This window comes from Artemia sp. Qi Xiang Cuo, chromosome 10 (genome assembly GCF_049724085.1).
Source record: "Artemia sp. Qi Xiang Cuo chromosome 10, ASM4972408v1, whole genome shotgun sequence".
Taxonomy (NCBI): Eukaryota; Metazoa; Arthropoda; class Branchiopoda; order Anostraca; family Artemiidae; genus Artemia; species Artemia sp. Qi Xiang Cuo.
Genome location: NC_142803.1, coordinates 65,061,205 through 65,086,281, shown reverse-complemented (window position 1 = coordinate 65,086,281; position 25,077 = coordinate 65,061,205). Strand labels below are relative to the sequence as shown.

The following is a 25,077-nucleotide window of genomic DNA, read 5'->3' as shown; positions in this document are numbered from 1 at the left end:
GAGGAAAGGGTGTGCGCTTAAGGGGTGTTAATTTCCTTCCAATCACTTCAGACTATTAAAAAGGGCACAAGCCATTTCAATTTCCAATCGAATGAGCGTTGAGCAAAATGGCTATCTATAAACTTTGATTGAATGTGTTTGGGGAAATGGCGGGCGTGAGAGGGGGGTCAATTACTCTCCACTCACTTTCGACTATTAAAAAGGGCCATTTTAATTTCCAAACAAATAAGCCCTTTTTGAAATTTTTACAACAACTTTCTACATAAACCTTATATTCTCCTAGGGCATAACTTACAACCCTTGCACTGAGGGCTCTGAGGGGGTTATCATCCTAAAAGACCTAATTTCCAGAACATTTGACTACGCTGAACAAAATTGATATCTCAAAATTTTTATTGGATGTGTTTGGGGAGATGGTGGGCATGAAAGGAGGGGGGTTGCCCTTCAATCAATTTCGACTATTAAAGGGGCACTAGCCCTCTCAATTTTCAATTGAATGAGCTCTTTTTGATGTTTTTACAACATCACTTTCTCGAAAAACCTTACCAGCTCCCCGGGCTTAACTTACCACCCTGGCCCAGAGGGTTGTGGGGGGGGGATGGGTTGTCATCCTTAAAGACCTAATTTCTAAAACTTTCAACTACGTTGAATAAAATGGGTATCTCAAAGTTTTGAGTGGATGTGTTTGGAGAAAAGATGGGAGTGAGAGGGGGGTCAGTTGCCTTCAAATCACTTGTGACTATTAAAAAGGGCACTAGCCCTTTGAATTTCCAATCGAACAAGCCCTTTTTCAAGTTTCTACGACAAAGGTTTCAATAAAAAACCTCATATGCCCCCAAGGCATAACTTATAACCCTTGCCCTGAAGACTGCGGGAGGAGTGTCCTGCTCAAAGGGATAATTTCCTGAACTTTAAACTGCGTGGAACAAAATGGCTATCTTAAAATTTTGGTTGCATATGTTTGGGGAAATGGCCGGAGCGGAAAGAATGTTAATTTCCTTCCAATCACTTTCGACCATTAAGAGGGCACTAGCCATTTCAATTTCCAATCGAATAAGCTCTTTTTGAAGTTTCTACGACAACGCGTTCTATAAAAACCTTATATGACCCCAGTGCATAACTCAAAACCCTTGCCCTGAGGGTTGTGGGGGAGTGTCCTCCTCAAAAACATAATTTCTATCTGGAAATCCACAACGCTGAACAAAATGGCAATCTAAAAATTTGGACTGGATGTGTTTGGGGAAAAAGTGGGCAAGAGAGGGGGGTTATTTGCCCTCAAATCACTTTTGACTATTAAAAAGGGCACTAGACCTTTGAATTTCCAATCGAATGAGCCCTTTTTCAAGTTTCCACGACAAAGATTTCAATAAAATCGTATATGCCCCCAGGGTCTAACTTATAACCCTTGCCCTGAAGACTATGAGGGGAGTGTCCTGCTCAAAAGTATAATTTCCTGAACTTTGAACTGCGTGGAACAAAATGGCGATCTCAAAATTTTGATTGGATGTGTTTGAGAAAATGGTGGGCGTGGAAGGGGTGTCAGTTGCCTTTCAATTACTTTCGACTATTAAAAAGAGCAATAGCCATTTCAATTTCTAATCGAATGAGCCCTTTTTGAAGTTTTTTCGACAGCGCGTTCTATAAAAACCTTATATGACCCCAGGGCATAACTTGCAACCCTTTCCCTGAGGTATGTGAGGTTGTTGTCATCCTGAAAAACCTAATTTACAGAACTTAAAACTACGTTGAATAAAATGGCTATCTCAAAATTTTGATTGGATGTGTTTGGGGAAAAGGTGGGCGTGAGAGGCAGGTTAGTTGCCCTCCAATCACTTTCGACTATTAAAAAGGGCACTAGCCCTTTGAATTTCCAATCAAATGAGCCCTTTTTGAAGTTTCTACGACAACGCATTCTATAAAAACCTTATATACCCACAGGGTATAACTTACAACTCTTGTGCTGAATGCTGTGGGGGAGTGTCCTCCTCAAAAACACATTTTTTATCTGGAAATCAAGTACGCTGAACAAAATGGCTATCTCAAAATTTTGATTGGATGTGTTTCGGGAAATGGTGGGCGTGGAAGGGGTTTTCGTTGCCTTCCAATCACTTTTGACTATTAAAAAGGGCACAAGCCACTACAATTTCTAATCGAATGAGCCCTTTTCGAAGTTTCTACGACAACTTCTTTGATACGAAGCGCCCTGCTCTAAATGAAAAAAATAATAAATGATACATTGTGCCAACATCGTTCTTTACTTATACTGCGCTATTGCGCAGATTTAACAATTATTGTTTGGTTGTGCCATAGCCATTTAGTGGTTACTATTGGGCTGAGCCGCTCTTTACTCACAGTTTGTTATCAAGAATTGTTTGATACCCCCTAAAGCTCTCCTTCTTATGCAGGTACACATATGAATCTAAAATCTCCCTCCCCTCCCCTTTTATATTTGTCTGAAGGACTTTTCACTAAAAGTTAGAAAATGTAAGCCCGAAAATGTATTTTGAGGCTCTAGTACTCCTTAGCCTGCCAAAAGATCCACCCTCTCTAATAGTTACTATAGTTGCTCCTAAATCCAACTAAGAAAAAGTGTACATTAATTTAGTAAGTCAAATTTAGTTAGTTAAATGAAGATTAAAAATTATTGCAGGGATATCTTCTAACCGTTTATTTTGTATGAAGGACATGTAACTTTAGGAATGACTGCGCCACCCTTTGGTATTATGGCCTCTGAAACAAGGAGTCTGTATAGGTAACTTCGTGGTAACTATAAATCGATCGCCTGCCTTGTAATTTGTGTCCAATACTATTTTGGCCCATGGCGGGCCAAAGATGTTGTTTTGCACCACAAAATGACAGAAACATTGTATTTTACTTGCTTTACTTTACTTGATTTAACCTAGATTCACTGAAGTGAATCTCTACTGAAAAAAGTGAATACTTTACTGAAAAAAAAATCAAATGAATTTACTGAAAAAAAAAATCAAATGAATTTACTGAAAAAAAAATCAAATGAATTTACTGAAAAAAATGTGCATTGTCAGTTTAATATACATATGCTGATATCTGTTCCTCAAAATATTAATTAATTTTTCTGTTCTTAAAATTATAAAAGTGAGAACATTTAAGAAAATTCTTTGGAGTAAAGTACAACTTATATTCTGGCCTTTAGAAAGCATAGGGGATTTGAACCCTACTCATATTAATTTCTGCTCATTTTGAGTTTGACTCAGTAATTTGTTATAATTTATGTTCGTACTTGGTTTCATTTATTTATTGATACTGATTTGTGGTAGTTGTAGGCTTGGTAGATTAATTGATTCTATTTTTGTTCATTTTTGGTTTAATCAAGTTGTTTAATTTTTTTGAAAACTTGTTTTGTGGAAATTTTGTTTTAAAATAATTTATGTTCGTTTTATATTGACATAGTCGTTTTCAGGGAAAAAAATAATAGTTTGGATCTTTCCGGTTTTACTTTAAGAATTTATAGTTCGGTCTATTATTTATATGCTGAAGAAACTTTTTCAGCAATTTTTTACAACATAAACTCTTTTAAAATCATGACACAAAAAGTGGTGTTCAATTTAGTCATATAAATCCCCTAGTTGACCAGATAAATAAAAATTAATACCATTCCCAAAAAAATTATATTTATGCTCTTTCACAGCCTGGACACACTTACACGCTTTTGATTTAGTAAAATTTTAAGAGCAGAAGTAGTAATAGAAGTAGCCCCAAAAATTTGAACTTAATACCCACAGTCGTTCTTGGTATATTGCTGAGATGTCTTATTGGCAACCAGAATAAAAACTGTGTTTTGATTCAATTTTAGAGATACATTTAGTTTTTAAGCATAATGGGCAAACTACATTACTGTGGGAGGTTGACCAACCCAATGACACTAAAGATATAGTTACTAGACCAATCAGCTATGCTGAACAAAATAGTAGTCTTAAAATTTTGATTGGAAGTGTCTGGAAAAAAATGAGCTAAAGAGGATGGATGATTGCCCTCCAATTACTTTTGACTCTTAAGAGGGCACTAGAACCTTTAATTTTCAAACAAATTAGCTCCTTTAAAATATCAATGATACAACTAGCAATTATAGAACATCGCTGCCTATGTCCTTGTGTTCCCTATAGTGCTTATATTCCCTTTTAATACATGCATGAATATAGGTTTTTCGGTGAATTGAATCTCCTCCTAAAAGTTCCCTAAAGGTTTTAACTTCATGCCATTAAAGTCGTTAGTTACTGTAATCGTAGAAGCAGTATTAAAGGAATTCACGCAGTGTCTTCTGGCTAGCACAAAATCCAGAAGCTATAAAGGTGAAATTTTCAGAGAATATTTCTGTTGTACGAATGACAATCTGCCATCCGTATGCAGGTTGTCAAAGGGAAGTATCAGCAATATTTTAGGAATAGTTTCGTGTATGAAATTAAAACTTACTACGCTTGATGTGGGGGATGTTGAACTAACCAAAAGACAATATTTGAATCATAATACTGATGCTTCTACTTCTACAACTACTGCTACTACTGCTACTAAAGCTAAGACACCTACTATTAACTGTATTCCTACTGCTACTACTATATTTACTGGTGCTACTACTACAACTAATAGACCTAAGGGTTTTAAGACTAAAATTTTGGGCAATATTGTAACTGTATTGAAATAAATCGAAACACACTATGCCCATATAGGTTGTCAAGAGGACGTTTCAGCAATGCTTCAGGACCGGTTGATGGTATTAAGTTAAAAATTGCATCGTGTGTTGAAAGAAATGTTGAGAACTAGGTGCTATTTGCATACCGCTACTAATTTTACTTCTGTTACTACAACTATTGATACGAATAATTACTTAACCTTTCAGCAATGCTGAAAAATTTATGTCTCAAAACTTTGTTTGGGAAATTTTTATTATGGGAAATGATGGGTGTGGGGGGGGGTTGTCAAATCACTTAGACTCTTAAAAAGGGCACTATAACTTCCAATGTAAAATCAAATGAGACCCGTCTGATTTCATACGACCACCCATTCCACAAAACCTTGTATCCCCCCAGGGCGTAAGTTAAAGCCCTTGCCCCAGGGCTTTTGGGGGTTGTGCCAACCCTGGAAGCATTGTTATATGTCCTTTGGACTATTTTAAACAAAATTGCCATCGCACAATTTCAATCAGATGCATTTGGTGAAAAGAGGGGTAATTAGGGGAGGCGGTGCTACTCGACCTCCATCACTATTGACTCTTAAAACGGAACTAGAACTTCCAATTTTTACCAAATGAGCCACCTATAAAGCTTATAAAGCCCTCCCTTTCATAAGAACCTTAAATGCCCCAGGGGTATAACTTACAACCCTTGCCCTCAGGCTCTGGTGGTTTGTATAAACCTCAAAAGCCTTGTTACAAGATATTTGGGCTATTTTGAATAAAAGGACTGTCTCAAAATATCTATTGGATATATCTCAGGAAACAAGGACGTGCTTGTGTGTGTGTGTGGGGGGGGGGGTAGGCGGGGGGTACCTGCTTCTGATCACTTTGACTCTTAAAAAGGGCACTAGAACTTCAGATTACCAATTCAATTAGTCCCCTCCAAAGCATATGCGACCACCATTTTTATAAGAACCTTATACACCCCAAGGGTATAACTTACAACCCTTTTCCTCAGAACTGTAGGGAGGGGGGGATTGTCTTCATCACAGAAATAATTTCCCAAACCTTCAACTACGATGAATAAAATTGTTAACTTCCAATTTTGATTGAAGGTGTTAAGGCATATGATGAGCATGGAGGGGGGAGGGGGCTGTTTGCACTCAAATCACCTTGACTCTTAAAAAGGGCACTATAAATTCCAATTTCAAATCCAAATAAGCCCCATCTGATGTTTATACAACCGCCCATTCCACAAAAATCCTTATATGCCCTCATAAAATAACTTACAACCCAATCACCAGGGTGCTGGGGGTTGTGTGAGACATTATTATATGTTTTTTGAACTATTTAAAAAAATTCTCTATCTCATAATTTCAATCAGATATTTTTGGTGAAAAGAGAGGTTTTAGGAGAGGGGGGGCTAAATGCACTCCATCACTTTTGACACTTAAAAAAGTAACTAGAGTTTCCAATTTTCAATCAAATGATCTTCTTCTGAAGTTAAACAACCATCACTTCCATAAAAACCTTAAATGCCCACTAGGAATAACTTACAACCCTTGCCCCTAATCCCTAAGGTATGTTTCATCCTCAATGGCCTTGTTACATGATATTTAGACCTAGGGGGTATTTTAAAACCTTAAATACCCCCTAGGCATAACTTACAACCCTTGCCCCTAATCCCTAAGGTATGTTTCATCCTCAATGGCCATGTTACATGATATTTAGACTATTTTGAATAGAACGGCTATCTCAAAATTTCTTCTAGATGCACCCTTTCTATATAAACCTTATATGCCCCCAGTGCATAAGTTACAACCCTCGCCCTGAGGGCTCTGGGGAGGGGGGTGATTTCATCCTCGAAGACATAATTTCCAGATCTTTCATCTAATACGTTGAACAAAATGGCGATCTCAAAATTATGACTGGATGTATTGGGAGAAATGGTGGGCATGGAAGCGATGTTAGTTGCCTTCCAATCACTTTCAGCTATTAAAAAGAAACAAGCCCTTCCGATTTCCGTTCAAACCATCACTTCCATAAAAACCTTAAATACCCCCTAGGCATAACTTACAACCCTTGCCCCTAATCCCTAAGGTATGTTTCATCCTCAATGGCCTTGTTACATGATATTTACACTATTTGAATAGAACGGCTATCTCAAAATTTCCGCTAGATGCATTTTGGGACAATACGACGTGTGTTGGGGGGATACCTGCCCTCCAATCACTTTGACTCTTAAAAGAGGACTAGAGCGTTTGATTACCAATCCAATGAGGCTCCTCCAAAGCTTGTATGACCACGCTTTCTACATAAACCTTATATGCCCCAGGGCTCAGCTTACGCCCCTTGCCCTGAGGGCTGGGAGGATTGGTTATCTTCAAAGACATAATTTCCGGACCTTTCAAATACCTTGAACAAAATGGCTATCTCAAAATTTTTATTGGAAGTGTTTGGGGAAATGATTAGCACGGGGGGGGGTCATTTACCCTCTGATCACTTTCGACTGACATAAAAGGCACTAGTCCTCTCAATTTCCAATCGAATGAGCTTTTTTTGAAGCTTCAACGACAGCACTTTCTATAAAAACGTTATATGCCCCAAGGACTTAACATATAACCCTTGTATGAGGGCTACGAGAGGGGGGGGGGTATCCTCCTCAAAGACCTAATGTCCAGACCTTCCAACTACGTCAAACAAAATGGTCATATCAAAATGTTGATCGGAAGTCTTTGGAGAAATGGTGGGCGGTGGGGGGGGGGGTGATTCTCCCTCCGATTATTTTCGACTATTAAAGGGCAATAGCCCTTTCAATTTCCAATTGAATGAGCCGTTTTGAAGTTTTTACGACAATAATTTCTGTAAAAACATTATATACTCCCAGGGAATAACTTACAACCTTAGCCCTGATGGTTATAGGGGGGGGGTTGTCATACTAAAAGACATAATTTCTGGACCCTTCAACTACGTTCAACAAAATGGCTATACCAAAATATTGATCAGAAGTGGTTGGGGAAAAGATGGGCGTGGGGGGGGAATCACCCTCTAATCACTTTTGACTATTAAAAAGGGCACTAGCCCTGTAAATTCCAAATTGAATGAACCCTTTTTGAAAATTCTACGACAACACTTTCTATAAAAACCTTATATGCCCCCAGGGCACAACTTACAACCTTTGCCCTGGGAGCTGAGGGGGATTTGTCATCCTCAAAGATATCATTTCAGGACCTTCCGTTGAAAAAAATATGACAATCTTAAAATTTTTATCAAATGTGTTTGAGGAAATGATGGGCGTGAGAAGGGGGCTAGTTGCCCTTCAATCACTTTCGACTATTAAAAATGGCACTAGCCCTTTCAACTTCCAATCGAATGAGCTCTTTTTGAAGTTTCTACGACAACAATTTCTATAAAATCTTATGCACCTAGAGGGCATAATTTACAACCCTTGCCTTGAGGGCTGTGGGGGATTGTTATCCTCAAAGACCAAATTTCCAGAACTTTTAACTACGTTAAACAAAATGGTTGTCTCAAAATATTGATTGGATGTGTTTGGGGAAATGGTGGGCATGAGAGGGGGGTTAGGTGCCCTCCAATCACTTTTGATTATTAAAAAGGGCACTATCCCTTTCAATTTCCAATCCAATGAGACCTTTTTCTAGTTTATACGATCACCTTTTCTATATAAACCTCATATGCCCCCAGTTCATAAGTTACAACCCTCGCCCTGAGGGCTATGGGGGGATTTCATCCTCGAAGACATAATTTCCAGATCTTTCATCTAATACGTTGAACAAAATGGCTATCACAAAATTAAGATTGGATGTGTTGGGAGAAATGGTGGGCATGGAAGCGATGTTAGTTGCCTTCCAATCACTTTCAGCTATTAAAAAGAAACAAGCCCTTCCGATTTCCGTTCAAATGAGCCGTTATCGAAGTTTCTGCGACAACTCCTTCGATATGAAGTGCCCTGGTCTAAAAAAAAAACAACAAAAAACAATACATTGTGCCAACATCGTCCTTTACTTAGGCAGCCCTATTACGCTGCCTATGATACTCACTTGCGAAAAACACTACTTGCTTTTACTACTATGCTTTCTACGTCTAACCTCAACATCCACAGTTATTTATAACAATACATAAGTAAAGAAACTTTTAGTATAATATTCTAAAAGTCTATTTCATTAACCATTTTAGCTGATCATCATAGTCCTCACTGGATACACTATCACTACTTAGATTCGACCAGAAGTGAACCTCCCAATCATTTTGATTTATGCCTCTTTTATTTACCTAGTCTACTTTTATATTTTCTGCCCTTTAATTATTTCACATTATAGAACATAATCTTGAATTTCCACCTTCTAATGGCGTCTTCCAGCTCATCTGCTACTGCCTCAAAAAATCCTATTCAGATCTCTCATTTCTATTGATCTCTTATCAGCTGATTTGAACTTTCCACAATGTTTACATGATCCGCTAATCAAACAGTTCGTGGTAACGAACTGTAAGTAAAGAGCAATGCGGCTCAGAAGTAACCAAAACTCTAAAAAATGGAATTTTGATATTAATAGGTGTGTCAAAAGAATCGGCTTGTTATGTTGATTCCAAATATATAAGATTCATTAGTTCCCAGTGGTTCCCAACCGATTTTCTTCGATTTAGCAAATGAACAAACACCAAAAAACACTTGCTATCTTCTTAGTCTGTTGTATTGCTATTTAAATAGCACATTTCATAAAATTATATTTCCAAATTTCATTTAGATCTTAAAAATTTTTTCTCCAAGTTTTTTCAGCAAGTTGAGTTGAATTTTTTTTCGATATTTTGTAACGAATTGTTGGCACTTTCTTATTATCATACCGATAAGTTAATGTGATATTTCATGTATATAGTTCTTCCTGAATTTAATTCAGTTGTAGAGAGAAATTTTATTTGACCTTTTAGACCAAAATTTGTGTTTGTATTTATTTGAATAGATATTTGAGCAATAAAAAAAAAAAAAAAAGTTCAGTGTTACGCATCAAAGCTACGAGCTTGAGAAAATTTGCCTAATTTTCGAAAAAGGGGGGAAACAACCTATACAAAACAAGGAATCTTAATGAAAATGACACCATCAGATTGAACGTATCCGAAAACCCCAATTTAAAAGTTTCAACCTTTCACCTGCAAAAATGTAGAATTTTGTATTTTTTGCCAGAAGAAAGATCACCGATGCGTGTTTGTTTGTTTGTTTTTTCAAAGGATGATCACATCAAAAAAATAGTCATAGAATATTGACAAAGGGCTCGCCCAAACGGAAATTAAAAGTTCTAGTGCCCTTTTAAAGCGACCAAAAAGATTGGAGGGTGACTCGCCCCCTCCCACCCGCCTTTTTTCTTAAAATTCATCCAACCAAAATTCTGAGATAGCCATTTTGTTGAGCATAGTTGAAAATTCCAGTAACTATGTCTTTGAGGATAATATAACCCCCGACAGCCCCTGGTAAAAGCTTTGTAAGTCAGGATATTTGCCCACTGTTTACCTATATTATATCTGATTGGGGGATATACAATCATTTTTTGGAGAGGAGGGAGAATTTTTTGCTGGGGGCATTTTCTACTGAGATATTTTTTTCTGGGGAGGGGAGTTCCTGGGGGGTGAGCTTTTCAAGGATAATTTTACGCAGGGAGAACTTGTCAAGATTCATATACAAAATTCTTTTTATTTGTCTCAGAGATATTAAAGGGAATTGTCCGAGGGAAATACTTGCCGGATCCGAATTGTCTAGAGTATCTTTCCGTAAGATATTACATATTTTATTGGTTATTGGGAAGTATTAGTTTAAAAAACAAAGTTTTTTTAAGGGAAGTAAAGATCGATATAATATCGACTAATATAATATCGACAATAAACTGGTCTATAAAGCTTTTCATAGTCTTACACCAGCTGTGATATCAGTAACTTTCAGTATACAAGTAAAATTATCTTAAATACATAAGAATAAAAATAAATACTTTTTTAATAGCCGCAAAGTCACTGAACAGCATACAGAGATATTGGATTGATTTATCAGGTAACACATTGGTTTCACCAGCTTATATACCAATAGTGAGTAATAAACCATCTTAAATTGTAAGAAATACACTTTAGTATTGCTCGAAATGAAGATCAAACAAGCCATATTATGAACTATGCAAATCCGGTTATTTTTCTCTAAACAACAAAGGATTTCAAGTTATAATAAACATCGTAAAGCTGGTCCACAGTCCTAATACTATCAAGATGGTTTCACTTTGAACTTGTCTACAAACTAATCAAGACATGTCCTTTTCAGAGATAAAACGAGAGCCATTCATTGGACTGAACCATTGTGCAGAAGTGTTACCAAATTAAACAAAAAGAAAAATTAAACAAGAATCCTAAAATGCTTTATTTCTTAAGCTGAAAAAGTATCCTTAATTGGTCTGCTTTTACTGTACCAAAACTCGTATATTGTTTTGTGTTTTCAGTAAAGCGCTAGTTTTCTATAACCCTACAAATACAGGGAAATATAATTAGTTGGTTTTTTGTACAAGTTTTATTGATATATTTTAGATAGCCTGTGAAGCGATAATTTTGTTCGTTTTGAGTTTCGACTTCTCTTAAACAACTTAGTTTTTTAAAATTAATCTTTGCCCGTTTTTAATTTAAATTTAATATAGAAGCAACACTACAATGAACTTCTTTTTTTGGGGGGGGGGGGGTAAAGCAGCCCCTTCAGAAAAAAAAATGCAAATAGGTGTTTAGTGCTATGATTTCTCTATATACATTACAGTACAATAGTTTTATTCTGTCTATTAAATAGAAAAAAGTAAACAATATGAATAAATACCATATGTAATTTTTCTTTGAAGATACGACTTTAAGTGGTTCCAGAACCATATGCCTAACCTTCTCCAACACCTGAGCGGCAAGGGGTTGGAGTTCGGGGCGTAATTTGTTCCAAAAATAGTGTATGGAACATTTTAGCCGAAAAATAATCAAATATAAGGCACAAAACCGTGATTGGTGGCTGACCGTGTTAAAGAGTTCATAGTGAATTCTCCAAACGGATTAATGAGACTTACTAAAGGGGACTGGGAGGGGGAGTATACGGGAGGGGTTTCTGTAAGTTCCCAGTTGAGGGTTTTGGACCATAATTATTACAATGGTACGCCGTTTTATACTTCCAAGCTTTTCAACACCTCGATATTTACCCTAAAGCTTGACTCTCTGTCACAACTCTGTTTTTTAAAGTGATAAAAAAATTTAACCTAAAGAGCAAGGTGTTGAGGAAGGGACAGCCTTTTTCATATACGGAATAATTTCTGTTCATTTTAAGCTTTATTGTTGCTCCTTACTTTCATTAAAAAAAAATATTGTTTATATAAATTTAATTCTTAAACAAACCAAACCTCATCCGCCAATATACCTTCATTATTTCGACCGCATGTCGTTTGGTCATGTAGTCCTGATGTTGTGACAAATTTTTTGACACCCATTTTTGACCAATTTGTACCTAAGTTTCTTGAGATATAACAGGTTCTGGGGCCCATTGAATTATTTCTAAGTGACTATGCAACCCGAACCTCAACAAACCAAACCTCACCCTCCAATATACCTTCAAAATTACGACCGCATGTCGTTTAGTCATGCAGTCCCAATGTTTTGGTTAAACAATTTATGGTATAGAGCCGAAAGTAAAAATAACTTGTTTTAATTCTAATTTTTTCAAAATAAAAACTAAATTTGATTGGAATATTTCCAATATAAGAATCAATCTGCAGTTTGTTCTGATTCTTGTGACGCTGATCATCCAAATTTATTAACGTAAGAACATTTCTATAATTTTTGAAAAAAGATTAAACACGTTCAATAACAGGTGCAATCTGGAAGAAGAATTTATAAAGAAATTTCACATGTCTTGGAGTCCTATAACTACTTTCTAAACAAATCCATTTTTTTTACTTTTCCCGGGAAGGATAGTCACGCTTGCGTATCCCCCCCCCCTCCCCCCCATTGGTAATTGCACTGAGCAAATGGTCCTAGGTTATCAAAAGAGGGATCTTACAAACGAAACTAAAATATCTAGTGTAATTTTTATGTAACAATAGAGATCAAATCACTTCAAAATGCAGAGTTCAGGCAGTTTGTCCAATAAAACAACATTTTTAGTCGTATAAGGCCAAAATACTAGCAAGCAAATTGTTTTAAAATGTCAATCTGGTTAGAATTGTTTAAAAGAAAATAATACAACCTCCCGGTCTCAGAGGCGATACTAGCGCACGGCATGCCAGCTGTTCCTGAACCTCCGTCCAGTCCTTACTAAATAAGCAGTTAATTAAAACTAATGGTTAAAAAGTGTTGCCTAATTGAGCACCAACTATTAGGGTGGAGACCAGTAGATTTTTTGGGTGGGAAGAGGGGTACCTAAGGACTCAAGAAGCGGATTTGTTGGTCAACGTTTACATACTTTCCAAAAAAGGCAATTCAGATGAATTAGATTTAATTTCTGATCTCCCTTTATAAGGAGGGATATATACAGATGAATATAGAACGAGGTGTGTAATATGAGCTGATAGTTAACCTTAATTCTAAGGAGCGGAGATTGATTCCTTCAAACTTAGAAAACTCTATTTAATCCCGAAAGCAAATGCACCTAAATGCACCAGGGGAGTCAATTCACGAAAATATAAGGGGGATGTATCTTTCAAAAATCTAGGAGGATGGCAAAATGTTGTTTCAATTTTCAACAATGAAAATACCGAAAAAAGTAATTTCAATAATCATACCATAAAAAGTGTACTTTTTATCCTTTTTAAAATAAAAAAAATTAAAATTCTAGGGGAAGGGGGGGGGGTAATTTCAAAACGAAAAATCAAGGAAGCGATTTCAAAAAGAAAAATCAAGAAGACGATGATTCCATAAAAGATTTTTTTACAACTGATAGTTTACATAATTATATACACATGAAAAAAGAAAAAGATTAAAAACCAAGATCTAAAAGACAAAAAAAAAACTAGGTTAAAAAAAATATAAAAAAAATTGTTGAGAATCGCTGATAACGGAGTCATTTTGCAAGAGTTCAGTGGGATTTCTTCCACAGGTCAGACTGTCTTCGAAGTAAACCAGTTTAAGAAGAGTATCAAATTTCTTTTTGAAACCAAGACTTTTATGCAAGAAGCATCAGAAGAAAAAGAAAAATAGCACATATCACTAGATATCAAGATTAAAGATGACACAATCTCTTGACGCAAAGTAATTACAATCTAACCTGGCATTATCTCCATTTCCTTCAGATTTCTCCTTCTCTATTTCTTGTTGAGGAGTTCGAAGTTTCTTTAATTCCTTTGAAATAAGATTCCAGGCTTTTATTGTTATCCTTTTTTTATATGAACTTCCTTCAAAGTTCTTCAAATAGTTATTCCAGGCTTTTTCATATGAACTTCCTTGAGGCCTTCCTTTCAAATAGGTCTAGGGCAGAAATTTAATGATTATAGCACAGAGCGACTGTAGGAACTCATTCTATTTTCGTAATGCTGTTGTTCATTAGCAAAAATAACTGTAGAACAAAACAAATCTTTGCTAAAATAATTTGTTACGAATGGTGTTTATAACAATTATAAATCTGGGTTTATAACAAAGTCGATTGAACCATGTCAAACAGATTTTTAACTTAGCAATTGATAGTAAGGAGTCAAATGCGGCACACATTTTTACCAAAATTTAGTATATTCTGACTTGACAATAGAAACTTTTAGTCTGTGCACATATACTTTTTTACATAGGCATTGTAATTTATTATGTCTGAAGTGGCGAACGTTTAATGCGCAAGCAAAGTTGAATTATTTCTTTCATTAGAAACTATTTTTTTATTCTTTCTCCAATAATCAATTTTTTGGAGGAGAAGTAATCATGGAGAAAGAAACTTTTTCAAAAAAAAATTCACGAAGAAACAATCAAAGTACCAACATTCGGCGAAAACATCAAAAACTGATAGAGCCTATAATAGAAGTTTTTAATGTAAATTAATGTCTCTATACCAGAAAAGTCATACCCACTAAATCACCTTATTAATAGTATTAATTAAAAAAAAATTTCCACAGAACAGGTTCTTCATTGAAAAGTAAAGAGCTCCATTAGGCCAAAATGAGCAGAAATAAATTCAAATAATCATCCAAGCGTAAAACTACCAAAAATTACCATCAAGAAGTAAATGAAACCCAAACAAACAGCAATTACAAAAAATAACGGAGTCACACTCAAAACGAGCAAAAATTAACAGGAATAAGGCTGACAGCCCCCATGCCTTTCCAAGAACAGAAAATAATTTGCACTTTACTGAAAAAACAAAAAAAAAAATGACCGTGGTTTGTCAGTTCAATATACATATGCTGAGTGTTGATAATTTTTTATTTATTCAAGTAAAAAAAAAAAAAGTGAAAAAATTTAAAATGTATTTTGTTTTCAGTAAAGTCTGAAGTTATGTTCTGGTTCAAACAGTTCGTGGTAACGAACTACAAGTAAGGAGCGACCCGGCTCAATGGTAACCTAAACTCTAGAAAACGGGATTTTGATACCAACAGATACATCAAAAGAATCAGATTTTAGTGCTGATTTCAAATATATAAGTTTCATCGAGTTTAATACAACCTATCAAAAGTTACTCGACTAAGAAAATTTCGCTGATTTTCAAAAAAAGGGGGAAAGACCCCCTAAAAGTTATATAACCTTAATGAAATTCACACCATCATATTCAGCAAATCAGAGAACCCTACTGTAGAGGTTTCAAGCTACTATCTACAAAAATGTGGAATTTTGCATTTTTTGCCAGAAGAAAGATCACGGATGCGTGTTTATTTGCTTTTTTTCCCCAGGGGTGATCGTATCGACCCAGTGGTCCTAGAATATCGTGGGTGGTCTCATTGGAACGTAAATTAAAAGTTCTAGTGCCTTTTTTAAGTGACCAAAAAATGGAGGGCAACTAGGCCCCCTCCAACGCACATTTTTTCCCAAAGTCGCCCGATCAAAATTTTGAGATAGCCATTCTGTTCAGCATGGTCGAAAATATGATAACTATGTATTTTAGGATGACCTAATTCCCCGAAGTCCCCGGGGGGAGGGCTGAAAGTTATGAACTTACCCAATGTTAACATATGGTATTGGTTATTGGGAAATATAAAGACGTTTTCAGGGGGGATTTTTTCTGGTAGTGGGAGGAGGGGGTGGGTTGGGGGTTATGTGGGAGGATCTTTCCATGAAGGGAGATTCATGGGGGAAGGGACATTACTATGAAGAGGGCGCCGGATCTCCCAGCATTCTTTTAAAAAGGACCAGAAATTAAATTAAAAAAAAAGTTTTTCAACTGAAAGTAAGGAGCAACATAACAACTTAAGGCGAACAGAAAATATTATATATATGATTGGGTTCACCCCCTAGTCAATACCTCGCTCTTTAAGCCAAAGATGTTTTAGTACTTACATAAGAGTTATTTATTCTAATTAACGGCCTTTGTGATTAAGGGTAATTCTTAAAGAATTTGAACAAAATTCAAAATTTAGCTTAAAGAGCAAGAAATTGACTAGGGGGAAAACTCCCTAATATATGTATTAAGAATATATGAATATAGAAGTTCGTTACGTAAGTTAATTCGTAAGTTACGTATATTTATTGCTAATAAAAACGATCGTAAATAAAATTAAATAAGTTTCGAGAAAGCCATTTAACCAAATAAAAGTAAAATTAATTTGAAAATTTTGTTGTAATTATTCATGTACGGTGAGCCAAAATCAAAACCTGTATTAATTCAAAAACGTTCAAAAATTAAATATAAAAAACAAGTTTTTTTAACTGAAAGTAAGTAACGATGTTAAAACATAAAACGAACAGAAATTATTCCGTATATGAAAGGGGCTGTCCCCTCCTCAACGCCTCGCTCTTTACGTTAAAGTTTGACTTTCTCACAAATATATTTGATTTTAAACAATAAAAAAAATTAGCGTAAAGAGCGAGGCGTTGAGGAGGGGACAGCCCCTTTCATATACGGAATAATTTCTGTATTGGTATTTCTGTATAGTATTGGTTTTGGTTTATTGGAAAGCCATTTAGCACAAGAAAAGTAAAATTAATATGCAAATTTTGTTTTACTTATTCAATGACGGTGAGCCAATATAAAAGGTGCATTAACTAAAAAACGATCAAAAATTAAATTTAAAAAAAGACAAGTTTTTTTAACTGAAAGTAGGGAGCGACATTAAAACTTAAAACGAACAACAATTATTCCGTATATGAAAGGGGCTATCCCCTCCTCAACACCTCGATTTTTACGCTAAAGTTTTTTATTGTTTTAAAAAATAAAGTTGCAAGACAGAGTCAAACTTTAGCGTAAAGAGCGAGGCGTTGAGGAGGGGACATCCTCTTTCATATACGGAATAATTTTCTGTTCGTTTTAAGTTTTAATGTCGCTCCTGGCTTTCAGTTAAAAAAAAACTTTTTTTTTTATTTAATCTTGAGAAGGCATGGTGGTAACATTAGTAAAACGTTATAGTAAAAACACTTGGGTCTATGAGCGTCAAAGCTTGAAACTCGGTTTTCCACACAGTGCCTTTTGATTTTGTTTCAAAGCAACATTTACTTTTAAAGCATAATAGACAAATTATATAACTGTTGAGGGTTGACATACCCAATATCCCTAGAAAAATAGTTGCTGGACCGTTCTACTGTGCTCAACAAAATGGCTGTCTGAAAATTCTAACTGGATGTGTTTGAAAAATAAATGGGCTTGCAGGAAGGCTTTCTTGCCCTCCAATCTCTTTTTACTCGTAAAAAGGGCAATAGAACTTTTAGTTTTGAATTGAATATCCTCCTTTAAAAGTTTAAAGGATATTTCTAGCTACTATAGAGCTTTGCAAGCCTATGATACTGCTCATATGCCCTTTTTTAAAACCTGCATGTATATAGTTTTTCGTTTAATTGAAACTCCCCTTAAACGTTCCCTAAAAGATTCCCCTTAATACCCTTATCGTCATGAGTTACAGTAACTGTAGTGATAGTATTAATAGTGTACACAAAGTGCCTTCTGGTTAGTTCAAAATTTGCCACAATTTACCCTTAAAGGACTAACTTTAAAATGGAAGCCGTTTGTCATCTTTTGTCATCTTTGTTTGTCATCTTTTGAAATCCACATGCTCATAGTTTGTTGTTTTTAATTGAAGCAATTTGTTTTATTGTTTTATTTTACTATTTCTGCTGATGACGGTCACTGCACATGTGATGGAAATATCCTGAAATGTTTCGTGAATTATCCCTCTCTATTAAAAGGATTTATCCCTATTTGAACTTTTATTTATCTTACTATCCCCCTGAAGCCCCCTCTGAAGTAATATCCCGATCCAATGAGCCCCCTCTGAAGTTTATAGAACCACCCTTCCCATAAAAACCTTATATTCCCTAGGATATAACTTAGAACCCTTGCCATGAGGGCTGTGGAGGAGCGTTTATCCACCTCAAAGGCATAATTTCCTGGTTTTTAAACTACGCTGTACAAAATGACTATCGCAAAATTTTGACTGGATGTGCTTGGGAAAAATATGGGCGTGTGGGGGGGGGGTCTGATTTGCTTCCCATCACTTTCGATTATTACAGAGGGCACTAGTTCTTTCAATTTTCGATCGAATAAGCCCCTTTTGAAGTTTCTACGACAATTTTTTCTATACAAATTACCCTTGTCTATAAAAAAAGCACTATTGCCAATAACCAATAATATTAAGGGTATTACTATTAATTTACTGGGGAAAAAAAAAACATTAATAGTGGAGGTAAGTATGATAGAATACTTTCAGGGCTCTTTGGTTCATGGTATACAGGGCTCTTTAGTAACTGACAAATTTAATGTTTCCTTTTTTTTATTTATTTCCTTTTTTTGGCTAATAAAGCAATTTTAAATCAAAGAACAGCAGAAAAAAAGGAAAAAAACAGGCTTGTTTATCGCTTGAAAACCTCTGCATTATTTTGTTGGAAAAGCTTATGCAGACAACTACTCAAGGAAGTCACTCAGGGTATGCTTACAGGAATTAAAAAAAAAACTTGAAAAAAGCCTCACTACCAACTGCAATATAATCTCAGCCAGTTCCTCTCGATAAATGGTATAGAACTAGATTCAGACCATTACACTCAAGACGGTCTATACTGGAGGCAAAAATTTCTTATGATTCTTTCCACAAATGTGTAAATCCAATCCACAATCCAACAATTTATATCGCAATCAAACAAGTGTAAACAACTAAGCATGCCATTAAATCATTAGCTAACATAAAGAAAGAAAAACGAGCAAAAATGGGGTTTTCAAAGGTCAAATGAAAATACTGACAAAACACAACAAAGCGAATATTTCGAGGGGAAAAACACCTCTCTTCTACAGCACGAAACGAAAAAATATAATCGATGAGAGTGCCGAAGAAAAAAACAAAAAAATAAAACGCGGAAAGTCAATGTGAATGTGAAAAAAAATTAAAAGATGAACAAAATACAATAAAAACCAAAAATTATAAAAATTAAAACCAAATACCTAGCAACCATAAAAGTGAGTCATTCACCAATATCCGCGATTTGCAAAAAAAGTCCAAAAATTTGAACCACCATCGACGAATCTTTTTGCTCGTTTTTCTTTCTTAATGTTATGTCAAGCCAATGTGGTTTAAGAAATTATCATCATTAGCTAAATACACAATTACCAGTTTTAAACCTCCTAACACGTAACACAGTAATGATTTTCGGTTTATAAAGTCTGGGGCTGTGCCCTGGGAACGGGATCAGAAAAGGTATGTGCATTTCTGAACGAGTGAAAAGCATCTCGGTTATACCCCTATGCCTTCCCAAGGCCAGAACCCCTATGCCTTCTCAAGGCCAGAACAAAATTTGCACTTTCCTGAAAAATATATAAATGTTTTTACTTTTATAACTTTAATAAATCAAATAATATTAACATTTTGATTATTAAATATCAGTATATGTATATTGAGCTGACATTGCACATTCATTTTTATTTTTTCAGTAAAGTGCAAATTTTGTTCTGGCCTTGGGAACGCACAGGGGTTTTGCGCCCAAATTATGTTAATTTCTGCTTGTTTTGAGTTTGACTCGGTTATTTATTGTAATTTCTGTTCGTTTTGGGTTTCATTTATTTATCGAGGCTGATTTGTGGTAGTTCATGCTTGGTAGATTATTTTATTTTATTTTTGCTCTTTTTTTGTAAGTAGAAAGGCCTTATTGACTCCGATCCCTCACCCCTGCTACGATCTACAATTTAGTCTAACTCTGTCAGTACACCAAATATGGGCATGGAAACCCCAGGGAGATTGATTGCATAATCGAAGTGGAGTCAACCGCCTAAATTTCCTAAAGTGCATTATTGTTTCCAGGCAAAGTTTATTAATGTCTTCGGAGTTCATCCAGCAGAATTGTTTCCGGGATGAAGTTTATTAATGTCTTTGATTTTCGTCCAGGAAAATTGTTTCTGGGCAAAGTTTTTTAATGTCTGACGGGTGATGCCAAGGATGATTGATTTGTCACGAAAGGGGAATTAATTTGTTGTTTCTAAGGGCAATTATTGATTCATGAAAGGAGAATTGTTTGTAAGATGAAGAGATTAACGCGGGAAAGAGTTTCCTAGTAATTTCAAATGTGACAGCGCAGGGATGTCAAAACAAAAGGAACACGCAGAAATTACGTTTAGGGGTTATTTGGGTGAAACCGTTTTAGACGTTATAGGGAATTATTTCGGCGAAACAGTTAGAGACATTTTAAAAGATGATTTTAGAAGATATTTTAGAAGAGCATTTGAGGGTGAAACTCTGTGGTCGTTATAATACACAAGTTCCATTTGAACAGTGTCGTAAGGTCCCCTACCCCAACCCCAAAGGGCCAGCATACCCCACCCAACCCCGAAGGAAGCTCCCGATCCTCAAAGGTCCCCCGGGCTAACATTTTTGGAAATAAAACATTGAAAGGAACATCAAATTATATTCTTTTAGCCAACAGGTTAATTTAAAAAGTCTAAGTTTTCCAGATATACTATGCAATGTGAATCATCATCAACCTTCTTCTTAACTGGACATATCATGGACAAAATAAAAAAAAATCACTTACTCTATGGGTTTGTTATTATCTTTATTTCTTTTAGCCGACAAAGTAATGTAAACCGCCTAAGTTTTCCAGATATACTTTGCAATGTACATCACCATCAACCTTCTTCTTAACTGGACATATCCTGGACAAAATAAAAAAAAATCATTGACTCTATGGGTTTGTTAGTATCTTTATAGCAACAGTTCTAGAATCAAGTCTACTATTTAGCCTAGGGGTACCAATCGAAATCTGAAGGTAGGGTCTGGGTACATTTAGAATGATGGCAATTAGACTAACATTTTTGGAAATGAAACATTGAAAGGAACATCAAATTATATTCTTTTAGCCAACAAGTTATTATAAACAGCCTAAGTTTTCCGGATATACTTTGCAATGTACATCACCATCAACCTTCTTCTTAACTGGACATATCATGGACAAAATAAAAAAAAATCACTGACTCTATGGGTTTGTTAGTATCTTTATTTCTTTTAGCCGACAAAGTAATGTAAACAGCCTAAGTTTTCCAGATATACTTTGCAATGTACATCACCATCAACCTTCTTCTTAACTGGACATATCCTGGACAAAATAAAAAAATCACTGACTCTATGGGTTTGTTTGTATTTTTATAGCAACAGTTTTAGAATCAAGTCAACTATTTAGCCTAGGGGTACCAATCGAAATCTGAAGGTAGGGTCTGGGTACATTTAGAATGGTGGCAATTAGACTAACATTTTTGGAAATAAAACATTGAAAGGAACATCAAATTATATTCTTTTAGCCTACAAGTTAATGTAAACAGCCTAAGTTTTCCAGATATACTTTGCAATGTACATCACCATCAACCTTCTTCTTAACTGGACATATCCTGGAAAAAATAAAAAAAAAAATCACTGACTCTATGGGTTTGTTTGTATCTTTATAGCAATAGTTCTAGAATCAAGTCTACTATTTAGCCTAGGGGTACCAATCGAAATCTGAAGGTAAGGTCTGGGTACATTTAGAATGGTGGCAATTAGACTAACATTTTTGGAAATAAAACATTGAAAAGATCATCAAATTATATTCTTTTAGCCAACAAGTTAATGTAAACAGCCTAAGTTTTCCAGATATACTTTGCAATGTGCATCACCATCAACCTACTTCTTAACTTGACATATCCTGGGCAAAATAAAAAAAAATCACTGACTCAATGGGTTTGTTATTATCTTTAAAAGCTGGTTTACTACTAATAATTAGAATGTAACATCAGTAAAGCGAAATTGAAAAAAAACATAGCACATTTATTCAAATTTTTTTAATAGTCTAGGGTTGACTAGCCTACTCAAAGGTGTGAGTAACAGAGTAGCCTGTCCCATGCAAGTCTATATATTTAGCTGCTATGTCCAATAAAGGGCATTTTGGTGCAGAACCTGGGCTATACTGTACAAAACTAATAAACTAGTCAATATTTTTTTTTATTAGGCCAAACCATCTAAATTAGCCTATTAATCTTACCTTCAACTCCAACTTCTTCTGAGACTTTATCCCATGCTTTAATTACAAGCAACCTGATTTTATGGTTTTATCAGCTTTAGAGTAGAGAACTTTGTTTACTTTACAGCTTTTTGTATACCTCAACACCAAGAAATACCTTTCAAAAGGCATTTCAGAGCAACTTCTTTTCTTAATGTCACTTCTAAACCCATTTTCCAACTTAAAAGTACCCATCCTTTTCACTCACAACTTTACTTTACAGCTTTTTGGATACATCAACACCATGAAATACTTTTCAAAAGACATTTCAGAGCAAGTTCCTTTCTTAATGTCCCTCCTAAACCCATTTTACAAGTTGAAGCATCCATCCTTTTCACCCACAACTTTACTTTACAGCTTTTTGGATACCTCAACACCAAGAAATACCTTTCAAAAGACATTTCAGAGCAACATCTTTTCTTAATGTCCCTTCTAAACCCATTTTTCAACTTGAAGTATCCCATCCTTTTCACCCACAACTCTACTTTACAGCTTTTTGGATATCTCAACACCAAGCAATACTTTTCAAAAGGCATTTCAGAGCAAGTTCCTTTCCTAATATCCCTCATCAACCAATTTTACAAGTTGAAGCATACATCCTTTTCACTCACAACTTTACTCTACAGCTATTTGGATGCCGCAACACCTAGAAATACCATTCAAAAGTCATTTCAGAGCAACTTCTTTTCTTAATATCCCTTCTAACCCCATTTTCCAACTTGAAGTACCCATTCTTTTCACCCACAACTTTACTTTACAACTTTTTGGATACCTCAACACCAAGAAATACTTATCAAAAGGCATTTCAGAGCAAGTTCCTTTCTTAAAGTCCCTCCTAAACCCATTTTACAAGTTGAAGCATCCATCTTTTTCACCCACAACTTTACTTTACAGCTTTTTGGTTCTTTTGAATACGCTAATACCATGCAATACTTTCAAAGGCATTTCAGAACAAGTTCTTCTATAATGTCCATCCTAAACCCATTTTACAAGTTGAAGTACCCATCCTTTTCACCCAAAACTTTACTTTACAGCTTTTTGAATGCTCCATCACCAAGCAATACCTTTCAAAAGGCATTTCAGAACAAGTTCTTTTCTTAGTGACCGTCCTAAACCCATTTTACCCACAACTTTACTTTACAGCTTTTGAATGCCCCAACACCTAGAAATACTTTTCAAAAGGCATTTCAGAACCAGTTCCTTTCTTAATGTCCCTCCTAAGACCATTTTACAAGTTGAAGTACCCATCCTTTTCACCACAACTTTACTTTAAAACTTTTTTTCTTAATGTCCCTCCTAAACCCATTTTACAAGTTGAATTATCCAACTTTTTCACCCAGAACTATGCCTCACAGCTTTTTGAATGCCCACAACATCAAGCAATACTTTTCAAAAGGCATTTCAGAGCAAGTTCTTTTCTTAGTGTTCCTCCTAAACCCATTTTACAATTTGAGGTAGCCATCCTTTTCACCACTACTTTACTTTACAACTTTTGTGCACGCCACAATATCATGCAAGTTTCCATTTCAGTTCAGATTTTTTTGTGCACACCACAATATCATGCAAGTTTCCACTTCAGTTCAGATTTTTCTCAAAGAGATGAAAAAATTTAAAATACTGTTCCAAATTTTTCATAGAAGATAGAAAGTTCAAGTTATCTTCTGAATTTTATTAAAGAACTTACAGTTCAATTCCAATTTTTCCAAAGTTCAATTCTAATTTATCCAAAGAAAATAAAAATCTTCCACTTCAGTTCTTAATTTCACAAAGACACAAGGAAATTTAAAGTTCTATTTGAAATTTTTCCGTAAAAGATAGAAAAAGCTATACCATAGTTGTGAATATTTTCCCGGAAGATAAAAAGTTATACTTCAATTTTAAATTTTCTCAACGAAGTGAAGAAAAGTTCAAGTTCTAGTCATCATGCAAGATTCCACTTCAGTTCAGATTTTTCTCAAAGAGATGAAAAAATTTAAAATACTATTCCAAATTTTTCATAGAAGATAGAAAGTTCAAGTTATCTTCTGATTTTATATTAAAGAACTTACAGTTCAATTCTAATTTCTCCAAAGAAAATAAAAATCTTCCACTTCAGTTCTTAATTTCACAAAGACACAAGGAAATTTAAAGTTCTATTTGAAATATCTCAATGATGTGAAGAAAAGTGCAAGCTCTCTTCTGAATTTTCTCAATGAAAAAGAAATTAGTTATTGATCAATTCTATTTTTCCTAATATAATAAAAAGGTTCCACTTCAGTTCAGATGTTTCTCCAAAGACATAAATTTTAAATTCTCCTCCAAATTTTTTGTAGAGGATAGAAAAAGTTACACATTGATCGTGAATATTTCACTATGAAGATAAGGAGCTAATTTTCTCATTGATGTGAAGAAAAGTTCAAGTTCTTTTCCTAACTATCCATATGAAAAGAAATAAGTTACAGATCAATTCTATTTTTCAAGAAAAAATTAAAATTTTCCACTTCAGTTCAGATTTTTCTCAAAGAGATGGAAAAATTTAAAATTACTGTTCTAAATTTTTTTCGAGGTTATAGCAAATTTTGGGGACTCTGCATTTATCGAGGAGTAATAAGTATCTTTGAGTAGGTCCCATGTAATAGAAATACTTGATATTGAAGTTCTTTTGTAGGCATCTTATGAATAATTGTAAACAGGCAAGCTGCTTCGCACTTCTTCTTCTATATTTTGTTTTAACAACTCTTCTAGCCGGACGATACTTGGGGAAATTTGCAAGTGCTAAACCATACTTCTAGGTGTGGGGTGCATAC

General features: G+C 35.1%; 1 protein-coding gene across 1 annotated transcript in view; it reads right to left on the bottom strand.

Annotated features, from left to right (window-relative positions):
• Window positions 1–25,077, bottom strand: part of LOC148948041 (uncharacterized) — a 92,966-nt gene that overhangs the window by 67,290 nt on the left and 599 nt on the right. Inside the window, exons 2-3 of the mRNA XM_089096070.1 lie at window positions 22,274–22,326; window positions 13,915–14,109 (exon numbers count right to left, since the gene is read on the bottom strand). Coding sequence (XP_088952196.1) covers window positions 13,915–14,109; window positions 22,274–22,326 — 248 coding nt within the window. The remainder of the gene's footprint in view (window positions 1–13,914; window positions 14,110–22,273; window positions 22,327–25,077) is intronic.